This window comes from Lycorma delicatula, chromosome 1, assembly GCF_047948215.1.
Source record: "Lycorma delicatula isolate Av1 chromosome 1, ASM4794821v1, whole genome shotgun sequence".
NCBI classification, from domain to species: domain Eukaryota; kingdom Metazoa; phylum Arthropoda; class Insecta; order Hemiptera; family Fulgoridae; genus Lycorma; species Lycorma delicatula.
The window spans coordinates 108,013,351-108,037,332 of record NC_134455.1 but is presented as its reverse complement, the minus strand read 5'-3'; the positions used below and the strand labels follow the sequence as shown (position 1 = coordinate 108,037,332).

Below are 23,982 nucleotides of genomic sequence, written 5' to 3'. Positions count from 1 at the left end.
CCATGAAGTGACATCGGTCAGAAAACTGACCAAAAGGGACGGTAGGAGAAACCCCTACGTACCTTGTCACTCTTAAACGAACTCCAGCCACCAGGGGCATGTACAACCTGGACAAGCTTTTCTTCTGAAAAGTTAAGGTGACTCCATTTGCAACATGAGGGTGCCTCCCAATGCCACAGATGTCAGATGTTCAGCCACTGGTCGAACTACTGCCTTAGAGCGCAAAATGTGGAGGGGAGCATGACACGGCGTCATGTGTCAAAACCTGGGAGGTGCCTACCTTGTGCGCAAATTGCAAGGGACCTCGCCCGGCTAACTACAGGGGTACTCTTATTATAAGACGCAGCTGGCCCGACAAAAGGGCAACCTGAAGTTCGCTGTTACTGATGGGCGTGAGTTGTCAGTGGGCTGAAGGTCATACTTCGACCGCAAGAGTAATGACCGTGGTAATGACGACGTGGAAGTGAAACAGCACCCCCCATACCGCAAAATCCCTAGACAGCACCGGCAACCAAAAACGTCAATCTCCGAAGCCGAAGGCAAAACCTGTCTCACAGGAAAAGAAGGGAGTTGAGGCGGCAGGAAAATCCAGCAAGGTGAGAATCTCTGCCCGCTGGAAACCTCCGAGACTACACGTCCACCTACGGCAACGACAAGTCCCAATCCGGGCCCGCGGCAGAAAGCTAGATTTGTGCCTTCGCAGGATTAGACGTGATAAAAGACGCACCTAAAACCGGAAAAATCACTGACCCTGCGGAACTATATTTAAAATAGAACGGATAGGTAGTGCTTACAGGTAGGTAAGAAGCCTAGCCGGAGGAGAGGGCCGGAGCTTTTTCCTTCGACCTCCTCGAACACTAGTTCTGACAATGATAGTTCAGAAGTAGATATAGAGGTGACCACCCGGGAGGGTATGAACCCACTCATTGAAGACTTTTTGCAAACTGGGGCAGGCCTGATAGCTCTGCCCCGTTGGCCCATGATGTTTTGGCGGAACTAGATAATTTGTCTTCCTATCTAGCAAACCCCAAGGGTACTGGTGCAGCTACCAAGAGGAGATTATTGCCTCGTCACAAATTCTTCCGAGCGGCTTTCAAAGCTCTCGTCGAGGGTTTTGAATATCTTTCCTCAAAACCTAAGGAAGTAACTGCAGTTATTTCCGGCCCCGGCCCCAATGCAGCCGGTGAATTATTAACATTTTGGTGAATCCGGGTTCGGATGGCTCGTCTCCCTATTCGGTACGTTACGGCTCAAAAATACCTGGATGTTATCCTTGATGAGAATTTTCGGTTCATGGAACATCTACAGCATGTAGCAAAAAAGGCTGCTGATACTTTTTATGGAATCTGTACAGTCATTCACCCCGATTAGGGGTTGAATTACCGTACCATGCGTTTCCTTTACAAAGGTGTCAGCAAAGCTATTATGCTGTGTCTATTATTCTGCGTCTGTCTGGGCTCACCGCATGGCTTTTAGGGAATGCGTGGGCATTTTGTTGCGGGCCCAGAGATTTCTCTTGCTGGCTGTTACAGAACAGTCTCGCGGGAGGCAGTCTGTGTTATAGTCGGAGTCAAACCAATAGACATCTTGGCTAATGACCGTAAGGAACGCTACATTTCCAAGGTAAATAACCTATTGACGTCAGAATGAAAGCAGGAAATTGAAGACCGGGGCCTTGCGTCTTGACAGGTCAGGTGGAACGAATCCCCCACAGATCGCTACACGCAAGGTATATTTCCTATAGTGTCTGATTTAGGTGTGATTGGATGGATCTCCCCCAATCGGAATATCACACAGTTTCTTTCCGGGCATGGTGCCTTTCGGGCGAGTTTGGCTAGGTTTCGTTTGGTGGATTCGAGTCAATGCCCGGATTGTGGGACTGATGGTACAGTAAACCATGTATTCTACGTCTGTCCCCGATACGAGGTCGAACGATCACGAGATGTTAGGGAACCTGAAAGAATACATTCCTTTCTGGATCTCCGTATTAACTGGATGATCCGCTAGGAGTGGTCTATAGTGGCTGGTTTTCTTGTCACCTTGCGGTGTGTAGGTCTGCAGAGGGAGTTTAATCGAGGTACTCAATCATGGTAGAATCCCGGGTGGCTAGAGTTCCGGCTTAGGCATTAGATTGTTTGGAGGTAGGCGCATTGGCATCGTGCTACTGTTATATTGGTATTGTTTGTGATTCGATTTGTGGCTCCCGTGGAGTGGATGGCCGCGCCGCCAGGGTATGGTAACCCGTGCGACCGGGGGCGTGGATTCCTTCCGCGGTGGCGGTCCTGATCGTGACTTGATAATGACACGCAAGACACCATGATGGGACCGGTTGTGGGTGCGGGGTTTGTCCCCGGCTCCTGCGCGGACCGGAATGAGGTTACGTTCCCCTTGTTAGGTGACCTAAATTGGTCGACTTATTTGGGTGTAGGTCTGAATTTCTATGTTGCGTAAGACATAGTTTTGATCGGTATGAGTGTAATACTGATTTAACTTTAAACTCGTTTTCTGAGGCATTCACAGTCACGAACGGTGCTGTCAAATTTGGACTAGGCGCAGGGTACGCGGTTCCGCGGTTTCGGTCAGTTAGTTTGAGATTATCATGTTAGGCTGCATGTGAAGATGTCCGTTTGAGGCCTACATGAAGGCGAAATTTTATTTGTATTTTACTGATGCAAATGTCTGCCGAGGCATTTACAACGGTGGCATCCCGACCGAGGCCTGGCTGATGACTGAGATGTAATCAGATAGAGGGTCTAAAGACGACCTCCGGTAAAGCCCCTCAGGGCTTATAATGGAGGGGGTGTGGCGACCGGTAACGTCAGAAGGTCGAGGATGTCTTCCCTCTACGGGGTTGGATAGGTAGTGCCATGTGGACGTCAAGCCGGCGGTGGAACCATTATTCTAGTCCATAGATATATCATGAAACACACGAATCGATGTCCAAATCGACGTAATGGAAAGACCTTCGTACAAGTCCAGCATCTTGGCACGGTATACATACTGTTTCGGTGTATAATACGTCGAACTCAGCGGTATTCAGCGCTGATTTGGATGCTGTGTTGGAAAACTGGGATGGGCCCATGGTACTCATAGATGATCTCAATTCCAAGCACAAGTCCTGGCAAGCTGCTACATGAGGGGGCGAGTACACGTTGGCTAATTGTTGTAGGCCCCAAAATTGCCCAACTTCGTGCAAGCAAGTTGTCGGTTGAGACCAGACATACTCGACATCGCGATCCTGAGGACGGTGTCAGTGCCGCACGCGATGGAAACAAATAACTGAGAATCTCACCTCAGACCACGCTCTGGTTCTGCAAGAGTTACGCCTAGTAGGGGTCGGACGAGACCCTCCACCAATATCCCAAAGGTCAGTGAACTGAAGAAAATTCTATGAGGCTCTCCAGCGTGATTACAGGCCGGCGGATTCACACTCCTGACTAAACCGGAAATAATCGACGACACGGTAGGTCGCGTTACGTCGTCAATAAACAAGGCTTTGTCACACAGCACTACGGAAAATGCCACAACGCTTGCTTCGTAATAATCTCCCATCTTATATCTCCGATGCAATATTGGAGAAGCGCCGGCTGAGAAGATACCCATCAGCCTGGTTCCCGACGACACGTGGACATTTTGTAATCAAACTGCTAGGGTAAAATTGTTGCTACTGACAGAACATTGTGAAGAATCATGGAACGGTTACCTCCCTCGATATTGGATTTTGGGTGTTCAGCCTAAATAAAGGCTACGCGATGGAAGGAAGAAGCCCCACTACTCAGTGTAAAGACAGAGAAGCCTTTCATACTACCATGAATCGAACCGGGCGGAGGTTTTCGTGGGAGCACTGGAGGACCAGTTAACCCGAACCCCTCCAGGACCAGACGTCGATCATGCATGCCATTGGGGTTAAGGCTTACTTCGCGGATTATTTCGCTCAGGTGGAGTATGCCCCCGCAAAATAGATCGTGTCACTGAGAAAGAGTGACCGCGGCTATTCAGGCCACAAACCCTGACAAGACTCCGAGGATTGTTTTAGTGGCATTACTCCCGCCACCATCCCATTCGGTTGCCTAAAGCATAAGACCGAATGCTTGTGCCACGAAGGGCTACTGTACCTCGAACAGTTTATGCGACCATTCTCCTAACTAGCTCCTAGAGCTAATCTAATAGCGTGAACGGTATAAACATGGTACAATACACAACTTGCTTTGTGTCCAGCCGTTCACTAGTCATATAATAAATTAAATTGGGTATGCGCACCCCGTCTATACTATGTGATTGTCAAATATAAAACTTATTTCGTCAAAGACAGCAATTTGCTGCCACACCTAGGTCGCTAAATGCCAGCAAGTATCTGTCCACCATTTACAGTGTTTGGAGCTATTGGCCGATGGCCAGCCATTTCTCAAAGGCAGCCTCCTACAGCAGTGCGGCAAGATTTTTCCATTAAATTACTGATGACGGTTAAACAACGCAACTGCATCAAGAAACTCCCACAGGGTCCGAAAATGCGCCTCACACCACATTGACTCGCCGCTTGTGAGTGGCCAGTTTCCCCTTGCCTTCTAGGCAAAGTTCTAGGTGGCCCGAGTTCTGTCCCCCCCCCCTCAAGAGCGGGTCAGTCGAACTCGAATGTTCATTCCACTAGACCTCACTGCAGACACACAGCTCATCAGTTGCCAGGAGAAACTTATACAGATATTAAATTAACATGGTTGGTGAGCACTTGGGCCCCCGGTGGCGTTAGAAATGAGTTAGAGGTATATACCATCCCCCCAAGTCCTGTATAAATTTATACCAGGACCATCCCCTTAGTCGTGTGGTGTGCTGTTCTTGCTGCCATGCTTTCATCGCGAGGCTCTGAGGCTTCCTCCGCAGGCGGGAGAGGGCAACTGTTTGAAATTTAGATCCGGTGCTTCGTTGCACCGGATCATGGTACCACTTTCATGGAACCGAACTTTCACCACTAAATAGATTGGGGAGCCTTTACAAATACGGTAGTAGCCTTATAGGAGGTTGTTTTAAAAACACCAGTGCGCACTATCAAGGCTCTGCGCTGGACACTCCTTCAATTTAGAATAAGTCCTCTATCCTATCCCACTTATGCACCCAAATTGACGCCGCGTAACTGGTCATACTCTCCAAAAAACCTCGGCACCCATGTAAAATTGACGGCTCGACAGCCCATAGTCCTTTCGAGCAGTTCACCTATGCTTGTGCATCACAGAGAGACGGCGTCCGCCACTACTTGTGTAATATGGTTGCTAAACAGAGAGTTTTCATCAAACAAATCACCTAGAAACTTATGAATTCTAACTTCGCTGATTACACAGCCTTTATATTTGATGTGGGCGTTTCGACTGTACCATAATTTGCCATCGCCCTTCAGAAGCATGTACTTCGTCTTGAGCACAAAATTCTTTAAATTTTGATTGTCCATCCAGCCCTCTGCAGCTGACAAGGCTGTCTGCATTCTTTCTTCCAGTTGTGGTCGTGAATTGCTATGAACTAAAAGGAGTCAGTCATTGGAGAAAGACGTGGTCGTGAATTGCTATGAACTAAAAGGAGTCAGTCATTGGAGAAAGACTGGGCCGTGACCCCTTCTGGGAATGTCAATCCCAGAAATCCGTCAAAAACCAGGTTCCACAGCAGGGGACCGAGAATGGAACCCTGCGGGCCTCTACTGGTTACGGATTTTCAACAACTAGGCGTGCGTTTTTGAACAGAGCCGTTAGAAAATAGTTTCGCACTACGGCCTGCAGGGGTTCGGGAAAATTGCGGCGTTCACACTCATAGAGACAGAACTCCAACACAAGGAAGGAAATGCTGCCTCTATTCAGTAAAAATTGCCAAAACATATTTACAGTCGGAGCTTTCCACCTCGGTAAAAGCATTTAAGATGCAATCCTCGGTGTCAACCCCCTTCAACGAAGCCATATTGGCCTCGAATTAATAAATCGTTCATATCGATGCTTGCCAGAAGCCGTTCCACAACCAGCATTTCCAGCAACTTATCGAGAACCGGCAAGAGGCTGATGGGTCCATAACTGCCGACCTCACTCGGATCCTTTCCAGGTTTTAAGAGCATCCTCACCAAAGTTACCTTCTAACAAGTCGGAAAGCAGCCCCAGCTAAGGCACCCCGAGAACAGTCTGCTAAGCTGCTCCCTTAAGACAGAAAAAAGACGGTGAAAAATATCCGGGTCAAGTTGGTCAATTCCCGGTGCCTTTCTCAGGGCCATTCGAGAAACCACTCGGTCAATATCAACAGGATATACAGCCTGCACGTCAGGGAATGGTGTCACAACCGCCCTAACGCCAACTTCTGCTTCACCCTCCGGAGCATCTGGAAACAGAGTATCCAGGAACGTCTGCTAAGTCGCCACGGGTGTTGTTAAAGTGTGGTCTCGATCACCAAACTCGCATCGAACACTGGACAGAACGTGCCAATCGCTTTGCCCGTAACACGATTTCGCAAGGCTCCGCCAAAGATTTGTGCGCAAGACTCCGAGGATAAACGGGATTAAAGCCCGAGCATACCAGAATATACATCTGGCTGTCATAGCGAACATGGCCACCTTGTTCACGTCAATTTTGTACGCAGAGTACTTTCCAGCTTGCTGGAAAACGGCGGAGGTGGTATGCTTACCCAAACCGGGGAAAACCTTATTTTTACCTAGAATTACATACCGATTTTCCTACTACCTGTTATCAAAGCTGTTCAAAAAGAGTTTTTTTCGAACGACAACGATACTTGGGGGCGGAATCCAGCCTCAATAATTTAGTTTTAGAGAAGGACACTCGACGACCCTATAACTGGTACGGCTGGTGGACGGCCTTGCCAGAAGTTTAAATAGGAAAGCTGTGATCGAGGCAGTTTTCAAATATGTGGCCAAAGACTTAGATATGGCCAAAGTTTGGCATGACGGCCTACTATACTATACAAGCTAGCCAGCACAACGGTCCCCGGACGTCATGTTCAGTTGCTTTTGTCGTATCTATTGGGAATATAGTTCGCAGTACGTGTGGAGGATCCGTATCATCCACCAGGGCGATAGCCGGCGAAGATCCCCAGGGGGCGGTGCTGGATGTACGTGTGTATTGTACCGTGTGTATGTACGGCATACACGAACGATACGCCGTGTTCTGGCAACACGGCATTTTATTACTAATCCTGAATCGTGGATTACGCGATGGAGAGACGCCAGCGGCAGCTGGATTTAGTGGAGCCGTGGCTGTATTGTTCAATACAAGCGGCGTGCTCAGGTCAGAGAACTGGAAATCTAGGAGGAGAGAATTCCCTTTGGGATGAAAGTAAAGTATCTGGGAGTGGTTCTGGATAAACGCTAACTTAGGAAAACATGCGAAGCATGTAACACAAAGGGCAAAAGCCGCCAGGGTCTCCTTATACCCAGTACTTAACCGCACTAGCCCCATTACACTGGCGAATAAAACTCTTATATATCGGCTTTACGTCTTGCCAATACTGACCTACACCTACCCGGCATAGGGGGTATTACTGTGCTCCTCCTTCCAGAAAAAGCTACAGGTCGTCCAAAACATCGCGTTACTGACGATTTTTGGATTTGTAGTTCGTCAGAAACTCTACACTTCGCTACAATTCTGTCATAAAGACCGTGTCGGAAGCGAGTGCAGCACAAGCGCGCAGACTGTTTGGGAGGATGGCCGTGTTCGAGCACCGGCATTTCAGAGACATCTGCCGAGAGGATCCTACCCCGCAGGATGCAAGGAAAAGACCTGAGGCCGTGGTAGACGAACCACCGTGAATGGCGGGACGTGAAGTCGTAATGATAAACCAGGGAAACTTTTCTACAGACGCTCCGCAGCCGCCTTTTTATCACTCTACGATTTTACGGGATGATATATTTGTATCTCCCCTCTAGTATTAGGACACTGCAGACTGGTTATATCAATACAACCGAGAACACCTTTTTCGTCCCATTGGTCCCCCCAAAGCATTCCTAGGGACAAGTGATATGAAATAGAATTTTTTTTCGCCCATCTTTCTTATACACGTCTCGTCGTAATTTTGGAATAAGGCGATCGCCACCCTCCTCGCGACCGCGAATATTGATATATCAATTGTATGACCATAACATCCTCTATTCTAATGCAAGAAGATGAAGACCACCGACGGAAAGCGACGAATATTGAAGAAGAAGCCCAGCAGCAGTCGCCCGACGAAAGGATGAAGAGACCTGCACTTTCCCCTGAGCTATCCCTTTCAAGACAACGGAAAAATTTACGGTGTACAGTTTGTAAATTATTTACAGCCGGTTTTACGGAAAGGCGGGCTAAAGAAGAAAGACCCACTACTATGGATAGAGCGCGGTATGGCCTGAATCCGGCCGAGATGTTATTATGAAGACAGTCCGAGTGAAGAAAGCTTCCCAACTTTGTTTCAACAACCAACCACACTGGTCAACAAAATTTAATTTTTTGTTTGTTAAATCAGAGTGAATGGCTGATTCTTATAGTAGTTTTTATGCTGATTTCATATATGTTAATATATATTTTATATTAGGCTCTGGTTTTTTGTATACATACGGTACATAGATTTTTTGTTTAAAAAAATGTATGGTGAATGTAATATGACAATTCATTACATGCACTTTGTACAAACCTAAAATCTAATTCTTTTGGATTTTCTGCTTTAATATGCTACAGGTAGATCCCTCTTTAGGTTACAACAATAGTCAGCTAACATTTTTGGATTCCATTTTTCCTGGTATCGTGTATCTATTGTAGATCTCCTGGTGAAAGCATTCATGTTCATCACTGATAGTGCCGAGATTGTTATGAAAAAATGCAAATGTAAGAAATGGATTTTTAGTGACATTTTACACAAAAGTTCTGAGTAGTTTTGGAGGAGTTTACTCACGAGTTCTCTGTAATTACTAGCCTTATGGTTTCCAAGGAAGTTGTTTACTACATTTTGAAATGACTTTCATGCCATTCCAAGTCATTCAAACATCCTTCAAATGCCAGATCATTCATTAGTTTTCTTATTTGTGGTCCAAAAAATATATACCCTCCTTTATTTTAGCATAGCTTATATTACGGAATTTGTTTTTTAGAAACTGAAGCCTTGCACCATTGCTTTAATCAAAATTTTTGAACAAACCTAGCTTAATGTGTAGTGGCGGCAGATAAACTTTTTCTGGTTTTACTTATGCCTGACTAATAACACTCTTCTTTCCTACAGTCAGTACCTCTCTCTTTGGCCACTGTGCTCTTTTATGTAATGGTTTTTCCTATCCCTGCTGTCCCACTCGCACAAAAACCAACAGAACTTAGTGTATCCCAGTTGCAGTTCAAGTAAAAGCGCTAAGACATATTTTTATGTGAACAGCGTACATTAATGGTACTGATGGGTATTTATTTCCTATGTGACGTAGAACAGCTCTCTAAGTAAGCTTTGATGAGTCAATAAAAAGTCACCATTTGTCAGGATGTTGCATAAATCCCAAAGCTTCCAGTAAACAGTCCACATAATTACAGTATACTAAGTTTTCATATTGAGAGAAGAGATGTTCAAATTCTGACTGCCTGTCATGGAAAGCACTTATTTTAGTGTTTGTTTGTAAAAGATGCCATCCCTTCGGTCTTGATTCTTTGTTAAATTTAGATCATAAACCAGTTCATTTAATTATGTCTAATTATTTAAATGGGGTTTAGTGTATCCATTTTCTAAAAAGTGTGGATCTCTTTCTTCATCGCCTGATAAGTTAGCACAAGATTTGACATTTTCATCTTCATCTAAGTCCCATGTTTCTGGTGGTACTGGAATTGGAAGCTCTTGGCTATGCACTGGCACCATGGTCCAGGGAATATTAGGGTATTTAACACTACGTCTATTTTTAGCTGTTATCCTAAATGCCTTTATTACACAAAAATAACAGGCTGTGTTATGATCCTTCGGTTCTCTCCAAACTGGAATTGGAAATGGCATGTGACAAGATCCATTTGGCCAACCAGTCAACAATGTTAACACAAGAAGCACAGCAAATATGAGGAGCCCCAGATTTGTCCTGTTCACCTAATTTACATCCAAAATACAGTTCACATTACTTTCTTATCAATGGAGTTATATTTCTTTTCTAAGACTTCAACGTTACCTCACCACAGATGTAGCAGAAATTGTTTGGATGATTAATGCAACTGCGAGGTATTGTTAATACATTACAATAACTAATATTGTTTAAAAATAAACACTTTATAAACATATACTCACTTTACTGAAAAACATATACTTGCAAATATGAAAGCTACAAATGTGAATGTTGCACACACAAGAGTACGCACTTGAATGAGAATTAAAAATATTTCTCTAGTCTGCATGACAGTTTATAAGTAAATATAATAACGATAGAAATAACTAATGAGTGGAAGATATGTTTATAGTAAGATGAAAATAGGAAGAATGAGTCGCATTCTTGTTCATTTAATTAGTGTGCAAGTAATAAACATGATGACTAATGTCTAACAAATTAATGTGACAACAATTAAGGGACTGTAATAAATAAACAAAGGCTATTTAGTTGATAAATAATATAATTAAATACATTCACAAAATGCTATGCTTATGGAGGTCATGCATGATACTTCCTGAAAATAAGAATGGTCGTTACAAAAAAAACTAAGCGACAAGAATTCCGATTCCATATTTTAAATCAGCATGAAAAATACTATAAGAAAAAATCAGAATGCAATACACAATTCTGTTCGTAAATAAAACATATTAATATATTACCGCCAAATAAAAAGCCTGAACTGTCAAATTGATAAAAGAATGACACAGCAGCAAGGAGCTTCTGTCCAGGCTGTACAATTAGTAGGGAGATACACAAATCTCCTGCTACTCTTGTGTTTTGAAAGCTCATTCCATCACTGACCCCTAGCTGGAGGTGGTGGAGTAGGAGTTCCCTGGCCAGTTCAATGTGGGATATCCTGGTGGATGCCTCACACCTCACAACATATTCACCAAAGCAGCAGGCCTGGCCGGTTCATTGAGGGAGCTGACACTTTCTTCCTGCCTCAGCTTGCCGGGCTGAGCACCCTGGCCAGCAAACCCACCAGCAGGAGCCAGCCCAAGTGAGATTGCTCAGGGAGAACCGCCTCAGCCATGCTGGTAGAAGATGACCGACACTGTGGGGGCTCTGGGGACCATCACTCTCATGCTGTAGTGAGAACTAAATTGCCACCACTGAAGGGAAGCTCGATCTGATTCTAACTCCCTGACTACAGCTGAGCCGACATCACTGGAGACTGGCTTGTGGAACCAAAAACCCTTTTCAGGGCTACCATAAGATTCTAAGGTGCCACTTACCATCTGGCGACAGTACGTTAAAGCAAGTTAACTAGAGTAACTTTGAGTATTATTGTTAACTGAGGGTTAATGCTAAAAATAGTGTGAATAATCCTCAAAGTGCTGTGAGAGGAAAACTGAGTAACTGCAGTGGTTAGTTATAGCTGGTATAAAGGTAAAATGTTAAAAAAATGTATCTAACCTATAATGTAAATGAAGAGGTTAATTTTGGTGCTCGATTTTTATTTATATCTTTGTTTCGATATTAAATCTGCTTGAGATTTTGCTTCAGATGACTATTTACTAACATTTGGTGGTGCCAATGATGTCTAAGCCAAGAAAATCTTTTGTTAAAATATATATCAAGCTCTCCTACTTTTCTAAAATACCATTTTTTTCAGAAATTCTACCTTATCCCTTATGTAATATAGGTACATAAACAGCCACTTTTTAAAATGCACAAATTGTGCATCAGTTAATCTTTTTATTTTTGATATCTTTTTCCCTACTATTGGTTCAGTGGGTGCAGATCTCACCCTGCCAGGTTCTTCATGATGAGAATACCAGGACATCCTTGATATCTTCTTGCAGCAGTTGCCTCTGGACCAACACAAGATTGTAAGTTTTCTGTACAGTGGCTGAACAACAAACCTAATAGATGAAGTGCCTATCAGATGAAGCTGGATCTTCTATTCCAAAAAAAATATCAAAGGATAACTTTTTTACCCATTTTATTCATAATTACTGAATAATTACAAAATTTTGATACAAAAAAGTTAAATTTTAATACCTATAGTAATAGTCTGTGGTACATCCTCATTGCTGGCAGAAGAAAGTTGTTTAGCACAACAACCGCTTGGTTTGCCATGAACACAGAAGATTACTCGTTGCGAGTTTCGTGTAACATTGGATCCAATACTGCTCGCAGTTCCATCTTCTGGAGCCAATGAGTCCATCTGATCTGGCAGGGAGCCATACAAGGATGGATCACTGAAACTTAAATAAAATGGTAAACAATACTTTATTCAAAAACAATATATAACCAACAAATAAACAGAAGCTAATGCAATATTAAAATATAAATAATAATAAAAAATAAATTTTAATTATCCCTGAAAATGTTTTAATTAAATAAATAAAAACTAGTATGAATAGAAAGAAGCAGGTGTTAGTAGGTTATCGTTAATTACAAACTTGAAAATTAACCGTTGCAGTTGTGTTTCTTGCTTGATCTCTAGCGCTAATCGAAAAAGTCAGTGAAGGTTAACTTATAAATCAGGGTTTTCCAGTAAACACAAAACCTTTCTGTTAAGTGTTTAAACCTCTAATCTAATAAATCCTCTGATCTAATAAAGTGGTAAATTTACTCATTATAATTTCTTACAGTCTAATTGAGTGGTACATAATCTGTTAGGATATATAACTTAATAGTAATTTATTTACAATAATTTTAAGTACCATAACTACAATGCCATTAATAATTATAACAAACAGCACACAGTTTCTTTATTACTGCCTGCAATGTTGTTCAACTTGGGTATTCAAAGAACCTGTTCACTTAAAGTAACTTTGGCCAATGGCATTTTATTTTTCGTTACAATTTACATGATATTATCAAATACATTTTAGGTGTTATAATACATAAGAGATCAGGTTTCCTATCTTACCCAGGCCCATGATTTGTTTTACATTGATAATTCATATTATTTAACATTATTTTTTATTAATCAATGGGAGAACATCATAAAAATCAAGAATTGAACTTGTTTGTTTTTCAATAAATATTATTTAGATAAAAACAATATTGTTTTTCTAAATTTCACATTTCCAAGAATACCTTATATTTACTTAAGTGTTTATTTTTTTATTAGTTAATTCAGGAAAATTTTACAGAATAGCAAATAAAAAGGGAGTAACTGCAATAAACAGTAATAAAACAATAAATACTTGTAAACTGACTTGTTATTCACAAAAAAAAACTATAAGATATGGTTATTGTTGCCAATAAAATAAATAAAAAAGAATCCAGATAAAACAATACTAAACTAATTTTTCTTTACCAAAGAAAAGGAACGCAACATACAACAAATAATGGTGGCTGTTTCATACTTCTTTAATATGAAATGTTAAATAACTAAAGAGAAGATTATTAAAGAAATGGAAAACACCCCCTCTAGTCCTAAATTGCTTATCACCTGCCTGTTTCTACCCATGGCTATTAATAATGAAAACCGAAACTATAATTTTAAATAACATATTAAATTGAATTTATTATTAATTGGTTCAGTTTGTAATTGAAAAGCTGACAGCTTTGAATGTTTCTCTAATCATTAAATTATGATTATATTGTGTCAAGTCTGCTCACTTCCAATTACATATAGGCAGCATTTTATGCAGTTCTCATATATTCATTATATTGATAATAATATTATGAACTATATTAACGGAAATATACAAGTATTACAGAAGAGGTAATATTTTAACCAATATCTTTACAAATAGTAACATAGAGAATATTGTAATACTATTACACCCACAAAATAATATATCAGTATTGTTATGTTGATTATTATATCACTTTATCCCACAATATATATATATATATATAATATTCACATGATAAATATGTAACAAAACTACTTGTTTTTGTCATTACAAACAAAAATTATAAATTACATAAGAATAATATCACTGATTATGTTCATTTAATTTTATACTAAAAGGTAAATTAATTTTTCCAGTTACCTTATATCAATAAATCATGGTTGTACCAAAACAGATTGTCCTCTGTGTATTAAAAAAATTTTAATAAATTAAAATGACACCCGCTGAACATTTATCCTTATTGAAAAATTAAAGCCTGCATTTTATTCAATACAAAAGTGTGTGTTAAAATATTACAGCATATAGTAACTGCTACTTTAAAAGCACTTCTACATATGTGTGGTTTTGTTTGTGTAGCAGATATCTTACTCTTCACTAACTGTTCTGTATTAATGGAAGAGATGCATTATTGGTAAAGTCAAAACAGACATTACAAACAGTAATCTTCAGTTAAGGCAATACTGTCAGCTAGAGTTATGCTAAGTTTTGTACACTAAAATTAATTTAATTAACTTGTGTGTTTATATTTATGAATATGCAATCTTCACTTATAATAATAATATCATTTCTACCAAATCACTATATACCATAGAACTTTCTTGTAACTCAATATAATTCAAGAAAGGGTCTTACTATTACAGCTGCTACCAGTTCCATTTTCAATAAACTGTACCATTTACCAAACAATTTAAAAAATCTTTCCACCAATTTATTTAAAATAAAATTAAATGATATTTTACAGAAACAATATTACTCTGTTGATGAATTTTAAAAAAAAATTAATTAAAACAAAATCCCAAATTTTCTGCACCACCAATCAACATACACATGTTGAATGACTTTCTGTGCAATTTATTTTGTTATTTTATGTTTTTAGTATTTTCATGTTCACCTTACTATTATTTTATGTGTTTATATTTCAAACAATTAATATGTTGTTATAATTAATTGTGAATTTTGTGATGGTGTTCAATGTTTTATCGTGTTTCCCCTGATCCATGCAGGCAAAAGCTGGGGGCCATTCCTATTTTTATCCAAGGAAGAGCATGCCTACCTATTCCTGATATGATCTACATATATTATTATTAATGTACTGATCCGAAAAAAGAATTTTTATAAGAACTTTTTTTATTATTAGTGTCAAATCTTATCAACATCTACCGTCTTGCCAGGGTCTTTACCATGTAACTTAGACAGTAACATTAACTGAAACAACAGTGCATGAAGTCTGCGCTGAACAATTTTAAAATTGATTATAATATTGTTAAATTTAAGGTGAAACTTATTAAAAGTTTAGGCTGAGTCTGAGTTGGCTTTTTCTCTATATCAAGCTTCATCATAAATTACTACTGGGAGTGCTAAGTATTAATGTGCCACTGAACATGATAGTGGTTAAGAGTTAGGTTTTAAAAGATGTTTGTGATATGCTCAAAGACTGTCTTTAATTTAAATTGTATCTGTTCATTTATAATTTTTTTGTGTTTGTATATTTCTATTAGCTCAAGTGAAAAATAGACATATTTGAGCATATTAATAAATAGATAAATCCAAAAAACAACATTCTAAATAGACAGACAATTTAAATCACAGACACTCTTCAAAAACTTCATTAACAGGAATCCATTAAAACAAAATGCAAACTCAGCAACACATCCAACAACATGATAACACTCAGTACTTCTAGTGGTACTCCCTGAAGAAGCTTGATTTAGAACAAAAGCTAGACGCAGCATCAGGTAAAGGTTTCTCTTTCACCAAAACAAGGTGTATTATAAATGAATTAGAAACTGTTACATTTTAATATTTTTTTAAACTAGTTATGTTGGATACCAATGTTGAAGTATGTGGATCTTTTTACCTACATTAATGTTTAGTTTTTATAACTGGCCAAAAGAATTTGAAACAAAAACACTAAAAACTTTTGGAATCCATTCCATGCATTATTTACATTTTCCTTATTAAATAATTTTGTTTTAAAAATATTTATATAAACTTATTAGATTTCACAGGTATTTTTATAGTCAATAAATTTAACTTGTTTCATGAATATTGATTTTTGTACTTTAATTTGTGATTGTTTATATTGGTGGTGGTGTTCCCTTTTTGAACCCTTTGCACATTTCTTTGAGCCTTGGTAAACTTATTTTGGTAACTCAGGGTATAATAACAGACATGGTATTATTTACCTTACATTAAAACACGACAGTATTTCTTGTAAAGTTTTATTGTTGAATTATAAATTACACGCATTTATAAAATATATAAATTAGAGAAAAAAATTATAGCTTTCTTTTAATTCTATCACAGAATTTTTGATAAGATTCATCATGAATCAATATCTCTGACTTATTGATGTCTAGATAGTATATATTTAGTCAAACAATTTTTTTAACAATTATTTATATATATTTCTATTTATTTCTTTTATATTAGTTTAGTGGAAATATATTACTAACTTGTAATATAGTAATGTCTAATTATAATATTGCTGATAATATCAAGCCTTCAATAATAATATAAGGTACTACATTAATAATAATATAATAACTACATTTCCGTAGTTCCATAAAGTATACTAACTTTTGCATAAACTCTCTGCATCTTTCACTGGAATATCTTTAAATACAATCTAACTGTACAACATTATATTTGTACTAATTTAGTTTTCTTGATATTAATGAACCTACACCTTATGTAAAATAAAACTTCTGGAATGCTAACTTATTTTAATCATAGTAATTCATTAAATAATCTAAAATTTCACAATAAATATTGTATGTCTAAACTTGCAAAATGAGCAGATATTTTAGACAATAATATTCTGTTTTAAACAATACCTGTTTCACAAATTTTATGCTTATGGGTCTGAAATGTTAATGTAAATTTTATAACATCAGATTCCTTACACGAAACTATCAATCTTTAATGACAAATCAAACCAATGATTCAGTCAGTCATTCAACCGCATAAAAATATGTTTCATCCTATTGGAAAGTAATAAATTTATTTACATTAAAAATGAGAAAATGTTCAATTCTGTACTAGAGTTCTAAATATAAACAGATATTAAATTCAGGATTAACTACAGGTTTAAAATACTACATATTTGTATAAAAGTAAATGTTTATAGATAATATATTTCTCAGTGTTTTGGGCATTCAGCTATGACCAACATACAAACAAGATGAACAATTAATAATATGAAGTACAAATGTGTGCAATAATAAATATATTTATACACTTGTTGCATGTTCCGTCATATCAAAGTTGAAAGAAATTTAGGAAGCTATCTTGTTAACAAAAGAGTAACAGAACAATTCATGTTAATTTAATAAATGAAATGCAGTGATGCTGAGCTAGAAATTTAACATTTAAAACAGTAAAATATTCTACAGTCCTGCTGGTAATATGGGTCTGTTTTTTTTGCCATATAACAACATTGTACCAGATACAACACACAGATTTTGAGTTTATAAACAGGGATTGCTGCCCTATAATAGCATTTCTTATTTATTAGGATTAATCTGTTTGGTATTATTATTATTATTCTAATAAAATATTAATATTATTATTTTTATTAACATAAATTAGTATTAATAATATGGGATTAATATATAATTAATAGAAATTATTACTAGAATCATTGTAATAAGGAACTATCGGATGAAAATAAACAAGAACAAAACAAAAGTAATGAAATTTAGTAGAAATAACAAAGATGGACCACTGAATGTGAAAATAGGAGGAGAAAAGATTATTGGAGGTAGAAGAATTTTGTTATTTGGGAAGTAGAATTACTAAAGATGGACGAAGCAGGAGCGATATAAAATGCCGAATAGCACAAGCTAAATGAGCCTTCAGTAAGAAATATAATTTGTTTACATCAAAAATTAATTTAAATGTCAGGAAAAGATGTTTGAAAGTGTATGTTTGGAGTGTCGCTTTATATGGAAGTGAAACTTGGGCAATCGGAGTATCTGAGAAGAAAAGATTAGAAGCTTTTGAAATACGGTGCTATAGGAGAATGTTAAAAATCAGATGGGTGGATAAAGTGACAAATGAAGAGGTATTGCGGCAAATAGATGAAGAAAGAAGCATTTGGAAAAATATAGTTAAGAGAAGAGACAGACTTATAGGCCACATACTAAGGCATCCTGGAATATGTCCCTCCAATTTAATATTGGAGGGACAGGTAGAAGGAAAAAATTGTATAGGCAGGCAACGTTTGGAATATGTAAAACAAATTGTTAGGGATGTAGGATGTAGGGGGTATACAGAAATGAAACGACTAGCACTAGATACGGAATCTTGGAGAGCTGCATCAAACCAGTCAAATGATTGAAGACAAAAAAAATTTACAATTATGATTTTACATGTTTAAGATATTTTTTAAAATGAAGATGAATTAAGCTTAAAATTTACAGACACTTGTAGTATATTGAACCCCAAGAAAAACTAATGTACAAGCTAGCTTTTAACTGAACAGATCATTATTGGTTATCTAATACAATATACTAGCAGCTGAGTAATCCATTAACCAATTAGTTTTCATCAAATTTGGCTTAACTGAACTTATTTAATCTTTCTCCAATATCATTTTTAAAGTTTTCACTATTTTTAATCATGTCTAAATATGATTTAAATAGTAGCAGGCTATTAAACAACTCATATTTAAATTTTACTTCTGTTTGGATGCATCTTATTAAAATATTTTCCATATAAACACTAAATACACAAATTAAAAATTAAATTTTAGTGATAAAATTGCCATTATATAACCATTTTTAACAGCAGATGCTATTCAATATTTAATACAGTAAACCTATAAATTATGAAGAATATTTTATATGGGTGCCAAAATTCTAAATTTTGAAAACAAGTTACTTTTTATCACTATTAAATAAATAAAACACACAACTACTTTATCCCATACATTAAATAAATAAATAAATATATATATGTCGGAGAGGCGAGGAGATTTGTCAGGGATTCAACGTTTTGTGTTTCACTCACTTTTATTATTACAAGTGGAGAATATATAAGACTATAATAAAGCTCAACCAATAAAAATGAGTAGACAACTCGTACAATGAAACAATTACAAATGATAACTATCACCCATCAATAACTCAGCAGTACACGAATCATAATATAAGATTAATTTAATTTAGAACTCAAACAATACTAAAACAACCTGCGATAGACCGAGGCTCAGGGAAACAACGAATTCGCGACCACCAGGACGTCCGTTCGATCTGGGTTCCAAAGCAAGACTACCTTTTCTCAATATTCTCAAATAATATACCTACTGCATATTTCCTTTTCCTTATTAATTTTATGATACCCCTATCGTCCTGGGATCCCGACTACGTTGACAACCATGTGCCTACCTAGGCCTAAGCCTACCGCAATAAAACAATTTAAACCTTATTTTACAAAACATTACAAGTAATAGTACATTTCTTAAAACTACTAAAAATACAGATATTCTAAAGAATATTCTCATCGTTTTGTCGGAAGATACTCCACTGTACTTTATTCTCCGACATATATATATATATATATATATAGTGGTTAAACTCATCACCACAAAATCAGCTGATTTTCAAAGTCTGATTTTTTAAGGTTTGAGTCCTTGTATATGTATATCTTTTATATAGATTTGAATACTAGACAGTGGATACCGAGTTCTTTGATAGATGGGTTTCAATTAACCAGACATCTCAGGAGAGGTCGATCTGAATTTGTTCCAGGCTACTTGCTTATTGGTATAATTACATTTACATTACATCTACATCAGGCCTGGAAAGCCGGTAGGAGTAACTGCTTTGCTTATACACACAAACCCAGACACGGCAGGAGCTGGAATAACTGGTTGGAGGAAACATGTGTGTATATATATATGTATGTTTACATTCATATAAAACATTTACATCGTTTATGTTAAAATTAACATCTTGGAAAATTAAAATACATGAAGTATAACTTTCAAGAGTACCAGAAATTCCTGAGTAGCTTCAAGAGTATCTAGATTCGTTCCTGAGATTGATTACTTTACTCTATGGGCATAACAAATATCAACTATGCAATGAGACAAATAAGGATAAAACTATACCGCTGATTGGGAAAAATTGCACTAAAAGTAAAATATATTATTCCATTTCTATTTTAAATATCTACTTTTAAAAGTTAAAACAAGGCAATAAGGAATAAATAAATAAAAACTGAAAAAGAAATTGAAGTTAAGTATTTTATTTACATATTTCACTTTTATTTGTGCTTAAAATTTAGACGCTACCCTTATGAAAAAAGGTACTTCTGAAGTACAGATAAAAAAACCTGCGTTCTAACAAAAATAATTAAAGGAATGAAGAGCAATGACGCAAAAGACTACTACCGAACGCAAGCTAGGGGTCTGGAATGCGGGGATATGTTAATTTTCTTCTTTTTTTGGCTGCGTTTTGATAAAAATAAAAAAAGGAATACAGAAAAATGCGCTAGAGGCTAACTCCGAATGAAAATTATTACTCACTGGAGTATGGAAATATATATATTACTGATTATCTCCGTGGCGAAGTGTCCCGGTCAGGCATAGAATTTTTCATACGCTACAAAATTCCATTTCCATATCATATCCCACGCACAAGATTTAAGCTTACGTGGCGATATCATAAGTCCAAAAAAAGACTTTCTGAATTTTCAGGCAAAATAATTATCAGATATTAAAATCAGATAATGCTGTAATAATTCAACACCAAGCAATGATGACTACCAAAAAAAAAAAAAAAAAAACAACAAATTGTCAGTCAATATACATATTTATTCGTTTGAAAATTCTTCACAAATTTACGAGAAAAAATTTACAACATGAAAACTAGAGAACCCTATCAACAAATTAAAAATTAAACATAAAATCAGTCCATTTGGATATGATTATGACTTGAAGGTAGATAAAAAAAAAATTAATACGGTTCGAATTGAGAATATCTTCTTTCTACTGAAATCCGTTAAAAACTAAGTTTCAGAATAAAAAAAAGAAATAATAGTTCCCCATTTCGGTATTTTTTTTAATAATTAATTTCAACTTCACTAAAATATTAATACATCTAAAAGCAGTAATGCATTAAATAGAGAAAAAACTATTTGTACTTATCACTGAATAACACATCTGACTATTATCAACATCTTGTTTCACTTTCTTCTAAACGAAAAATTAAAACCAATTTTTTTATATAATATAAATATCCTACAAAGTAAGGTTTCAAAGTCGCTAAATAAGTAAACCAATTTTAATGGAGAATAAAATAAAAGGTACATCATATTAGCATTAAATAAATAAATAATGCTTTAAAAATAAAGAAAGTTCATTGAAATCGGTCAAGGAATACGAGACTAGTTGTAAATCAAACGAACGAAAAAGTAAAACATTAGATACATAAACAAATTAAAGAACTCATTTGTAATTTTACATAAATAAAAGTAATATACGCAATACACAAAAATTTACAAGGTCGATCGTGGCACAATTAAATGTTAACGCAAGGGCCGAACCCTGAGCTCAAAGTAAAAAAAGAATACATCTTTAAAACACAAGTTGTAAACGGATAGATGAAATATCAGTTGAACAATTGTTAAGTTTTCAAGTAAACATTTAGACATACACAATAATTACAAAATTTACACACAATTTGTGTTTATATATATTTTAAATAAATTATGTTAACAAGATGTACGCATTTAAGACTTTTCTTTGGATTAATTGATGAAACGTAATTTATAAATCACACTGGTTCTATAACGAAAAATTTTGGTACTGAAAAAAATACATTACACTGTAGATTATATAACATAACTTAAACAAATGGTTTATATAAATCTGATTCAGATTGCAAATCGCATCAAATTTATAAGAATAAAAATTAAATAATACAGAATTTAAACATTTTTCTTATTTAATGGTAGTCTACATTATGATGAAAACATCTGTTAACTAAAATTTCAATAAATTTTATTTACACCAAGTAATTTACTAGGCCCAGGGTAAAACAATATAAAGTTCACCTTATAATCTAATGGTTCCACGATACCACAGTTATCTTGGAAAATTAATGTACATGACTGATGGATTCCAGGAGTAGCAGAAATGATATGTAGATTCGTTCTTGATTGAGGATGAATAGTATTGTGTACGTTTCGGGTTTTATTTTACGGTAATTTCGGTTATCTGATCCTACTGATGATATTTAATGTGGATTTACAGATCATGTTATTTTGGTTACTCCACTGGTGGAGGAATTTCGGAGATTACATAATAAGGCAGTACATATGCACAGAAACAATTTTCAATATTAGCAAAACATACATTTGGAAAGTTTTGCTGAATCTTTAGCATTATATTGCAAGCATATATTTAAATTGACCTTTTTAAAATAATCCTTCAGGTTTTTGGCCAAAAGAATCTTTTTTATTATAAAAGCTAATAACCGTGTTGGTTAATATCGCCCGAAAAAATAACGGGAACTAATGTCGTACTTCAATGATATGAAAACAATAACATAATTTTTCTGAAAAAGTTAAAAATATTCACAAAACTTCACAAACAAAATTTTCCAGGTAACGGCATACAAAAGCAGAAAACATTAACACGAAGAGTTGACGGCAACCCAAATGGAAACGAGCATACCAAATGTGACAAAGCGAATGGGTGCCTCGATCTAGTGTGGCACAAACGCAGATGACAAAGGATGACTTCATGATTACGTAGTACTTGTACTTTAATATAGTACATAGTGATTTCCATGCCAATACGGAATATTTAATTTACAGAAGCTTATTTTCATCGACCGACCACTTGCTCTTCAAATTCATAACGATAAAATTTTCAGTTTTTTGGATATTGCAAATTCAATTTTTTTTTAATATTAAGTAATGGCGTCGAAATAAGAAACTAAAAAAAAAATTGAATAGTTTTACTTTACAGGGAAAATAAGGGAACATCTATTCCAATTAATTTTATTAAAATAAAATAAAACAGGATAAAAAATAAAATTAAAAAGAGCTACTAGAATGAAATTATTTATTTCAATTTTGTTAGTTTTGTTTTATGTTTTTGTGCCCCTTAAAATGATGATAAAATTAAATTATTTTTTATATTAACAATAATCACATAACAAATGTAACCAGAGTAACCCACCATATGATAAACCTTATTAATCAGCTGGTTTAATAATAAGAGGGCTGTTAATAGAAATATTTTAATAAAATTATTCAAGTATCATTCCTGATTGCTTTTCTCACTTCTTATTAATAAAAACATTTCATGGTTTTGTACAAACCAACTAACATTTAATTTTTTATAAAAAATTATACATTTAAATTATATTCTTTTCCATCACAGTATACACAAGAGATGTATTTTAATAATAGCAAAATTACTCGTTTGGTTTCCTATGATAAAGTAATTCATTTGCTTTTGTTAAAGGATATGTTTGACAAAAAATAAAAACAATCCAATCTTTATTACCACAGCTAGTTGCACCAACAGAGAAGATTGGTTCACAGTGTTCCTGTGAATTGTATTGTATCTTCATAAAACAATACATTCAAATTATTTCTCTTAAACTTGAGACTAAATATGAAAATGGAAAAAAGTTGCAAAACCATATTTAGTAATTAAAATCTATCAAGCGGATGGATTTCAAAATGGATCTAATATTATATTTATCTCTGTCAAATGGTATAAGTCTTTTATAAACTGTGGGAGAAAATATCATTTATACTTACTCACATAGACTGTAAAGTTGATTCAATCTTTATAGCGGCAATAAATTTAAAAATAAAAATAGATGTCATATTAAACATGATGGATTTAGACATCACAGTATGTAATTACACACTACAACAATAATTAATTATTAAAAAATACATCTAAATAATATTCTTTACGAAAAAATTTGTCCATTTGAAAGAATTTCACTGTTAATCATAAGACACAGTACATACCTAACACTAGTTTTAATTATGTTTGCTGTAAATATCACAGTATTACAA

General features: G+C 36.1%; 1 protein-coding gene across 4 annotated transcripts in view; it reads right to left on the bottom strand.

The window, feature by feature from the left end:
* The window catches only part of LOC142320868 (proton-coupled zinc antiporter SLC30A2-like), a 145,725-nt gene that overhangs the window by 52,428 nt on the left and 69,315 nt on the right, over nt 1–23,982 (bottom strand). For all 4 annotated transcript variants that reach the window (XM_075358871.1, XM_075358849.1, XM_075358865.1 and 1 more), the window contains one exon: nt 12,119–12,324. In XM_075358871.1, the coding sequence (XP_075214986.1) occupies nt 12,119–12,324 (206 nt within the window). The remainder of the gene's footprint in view (nt 1–12,118; nt 12,325–23,982) is intronic.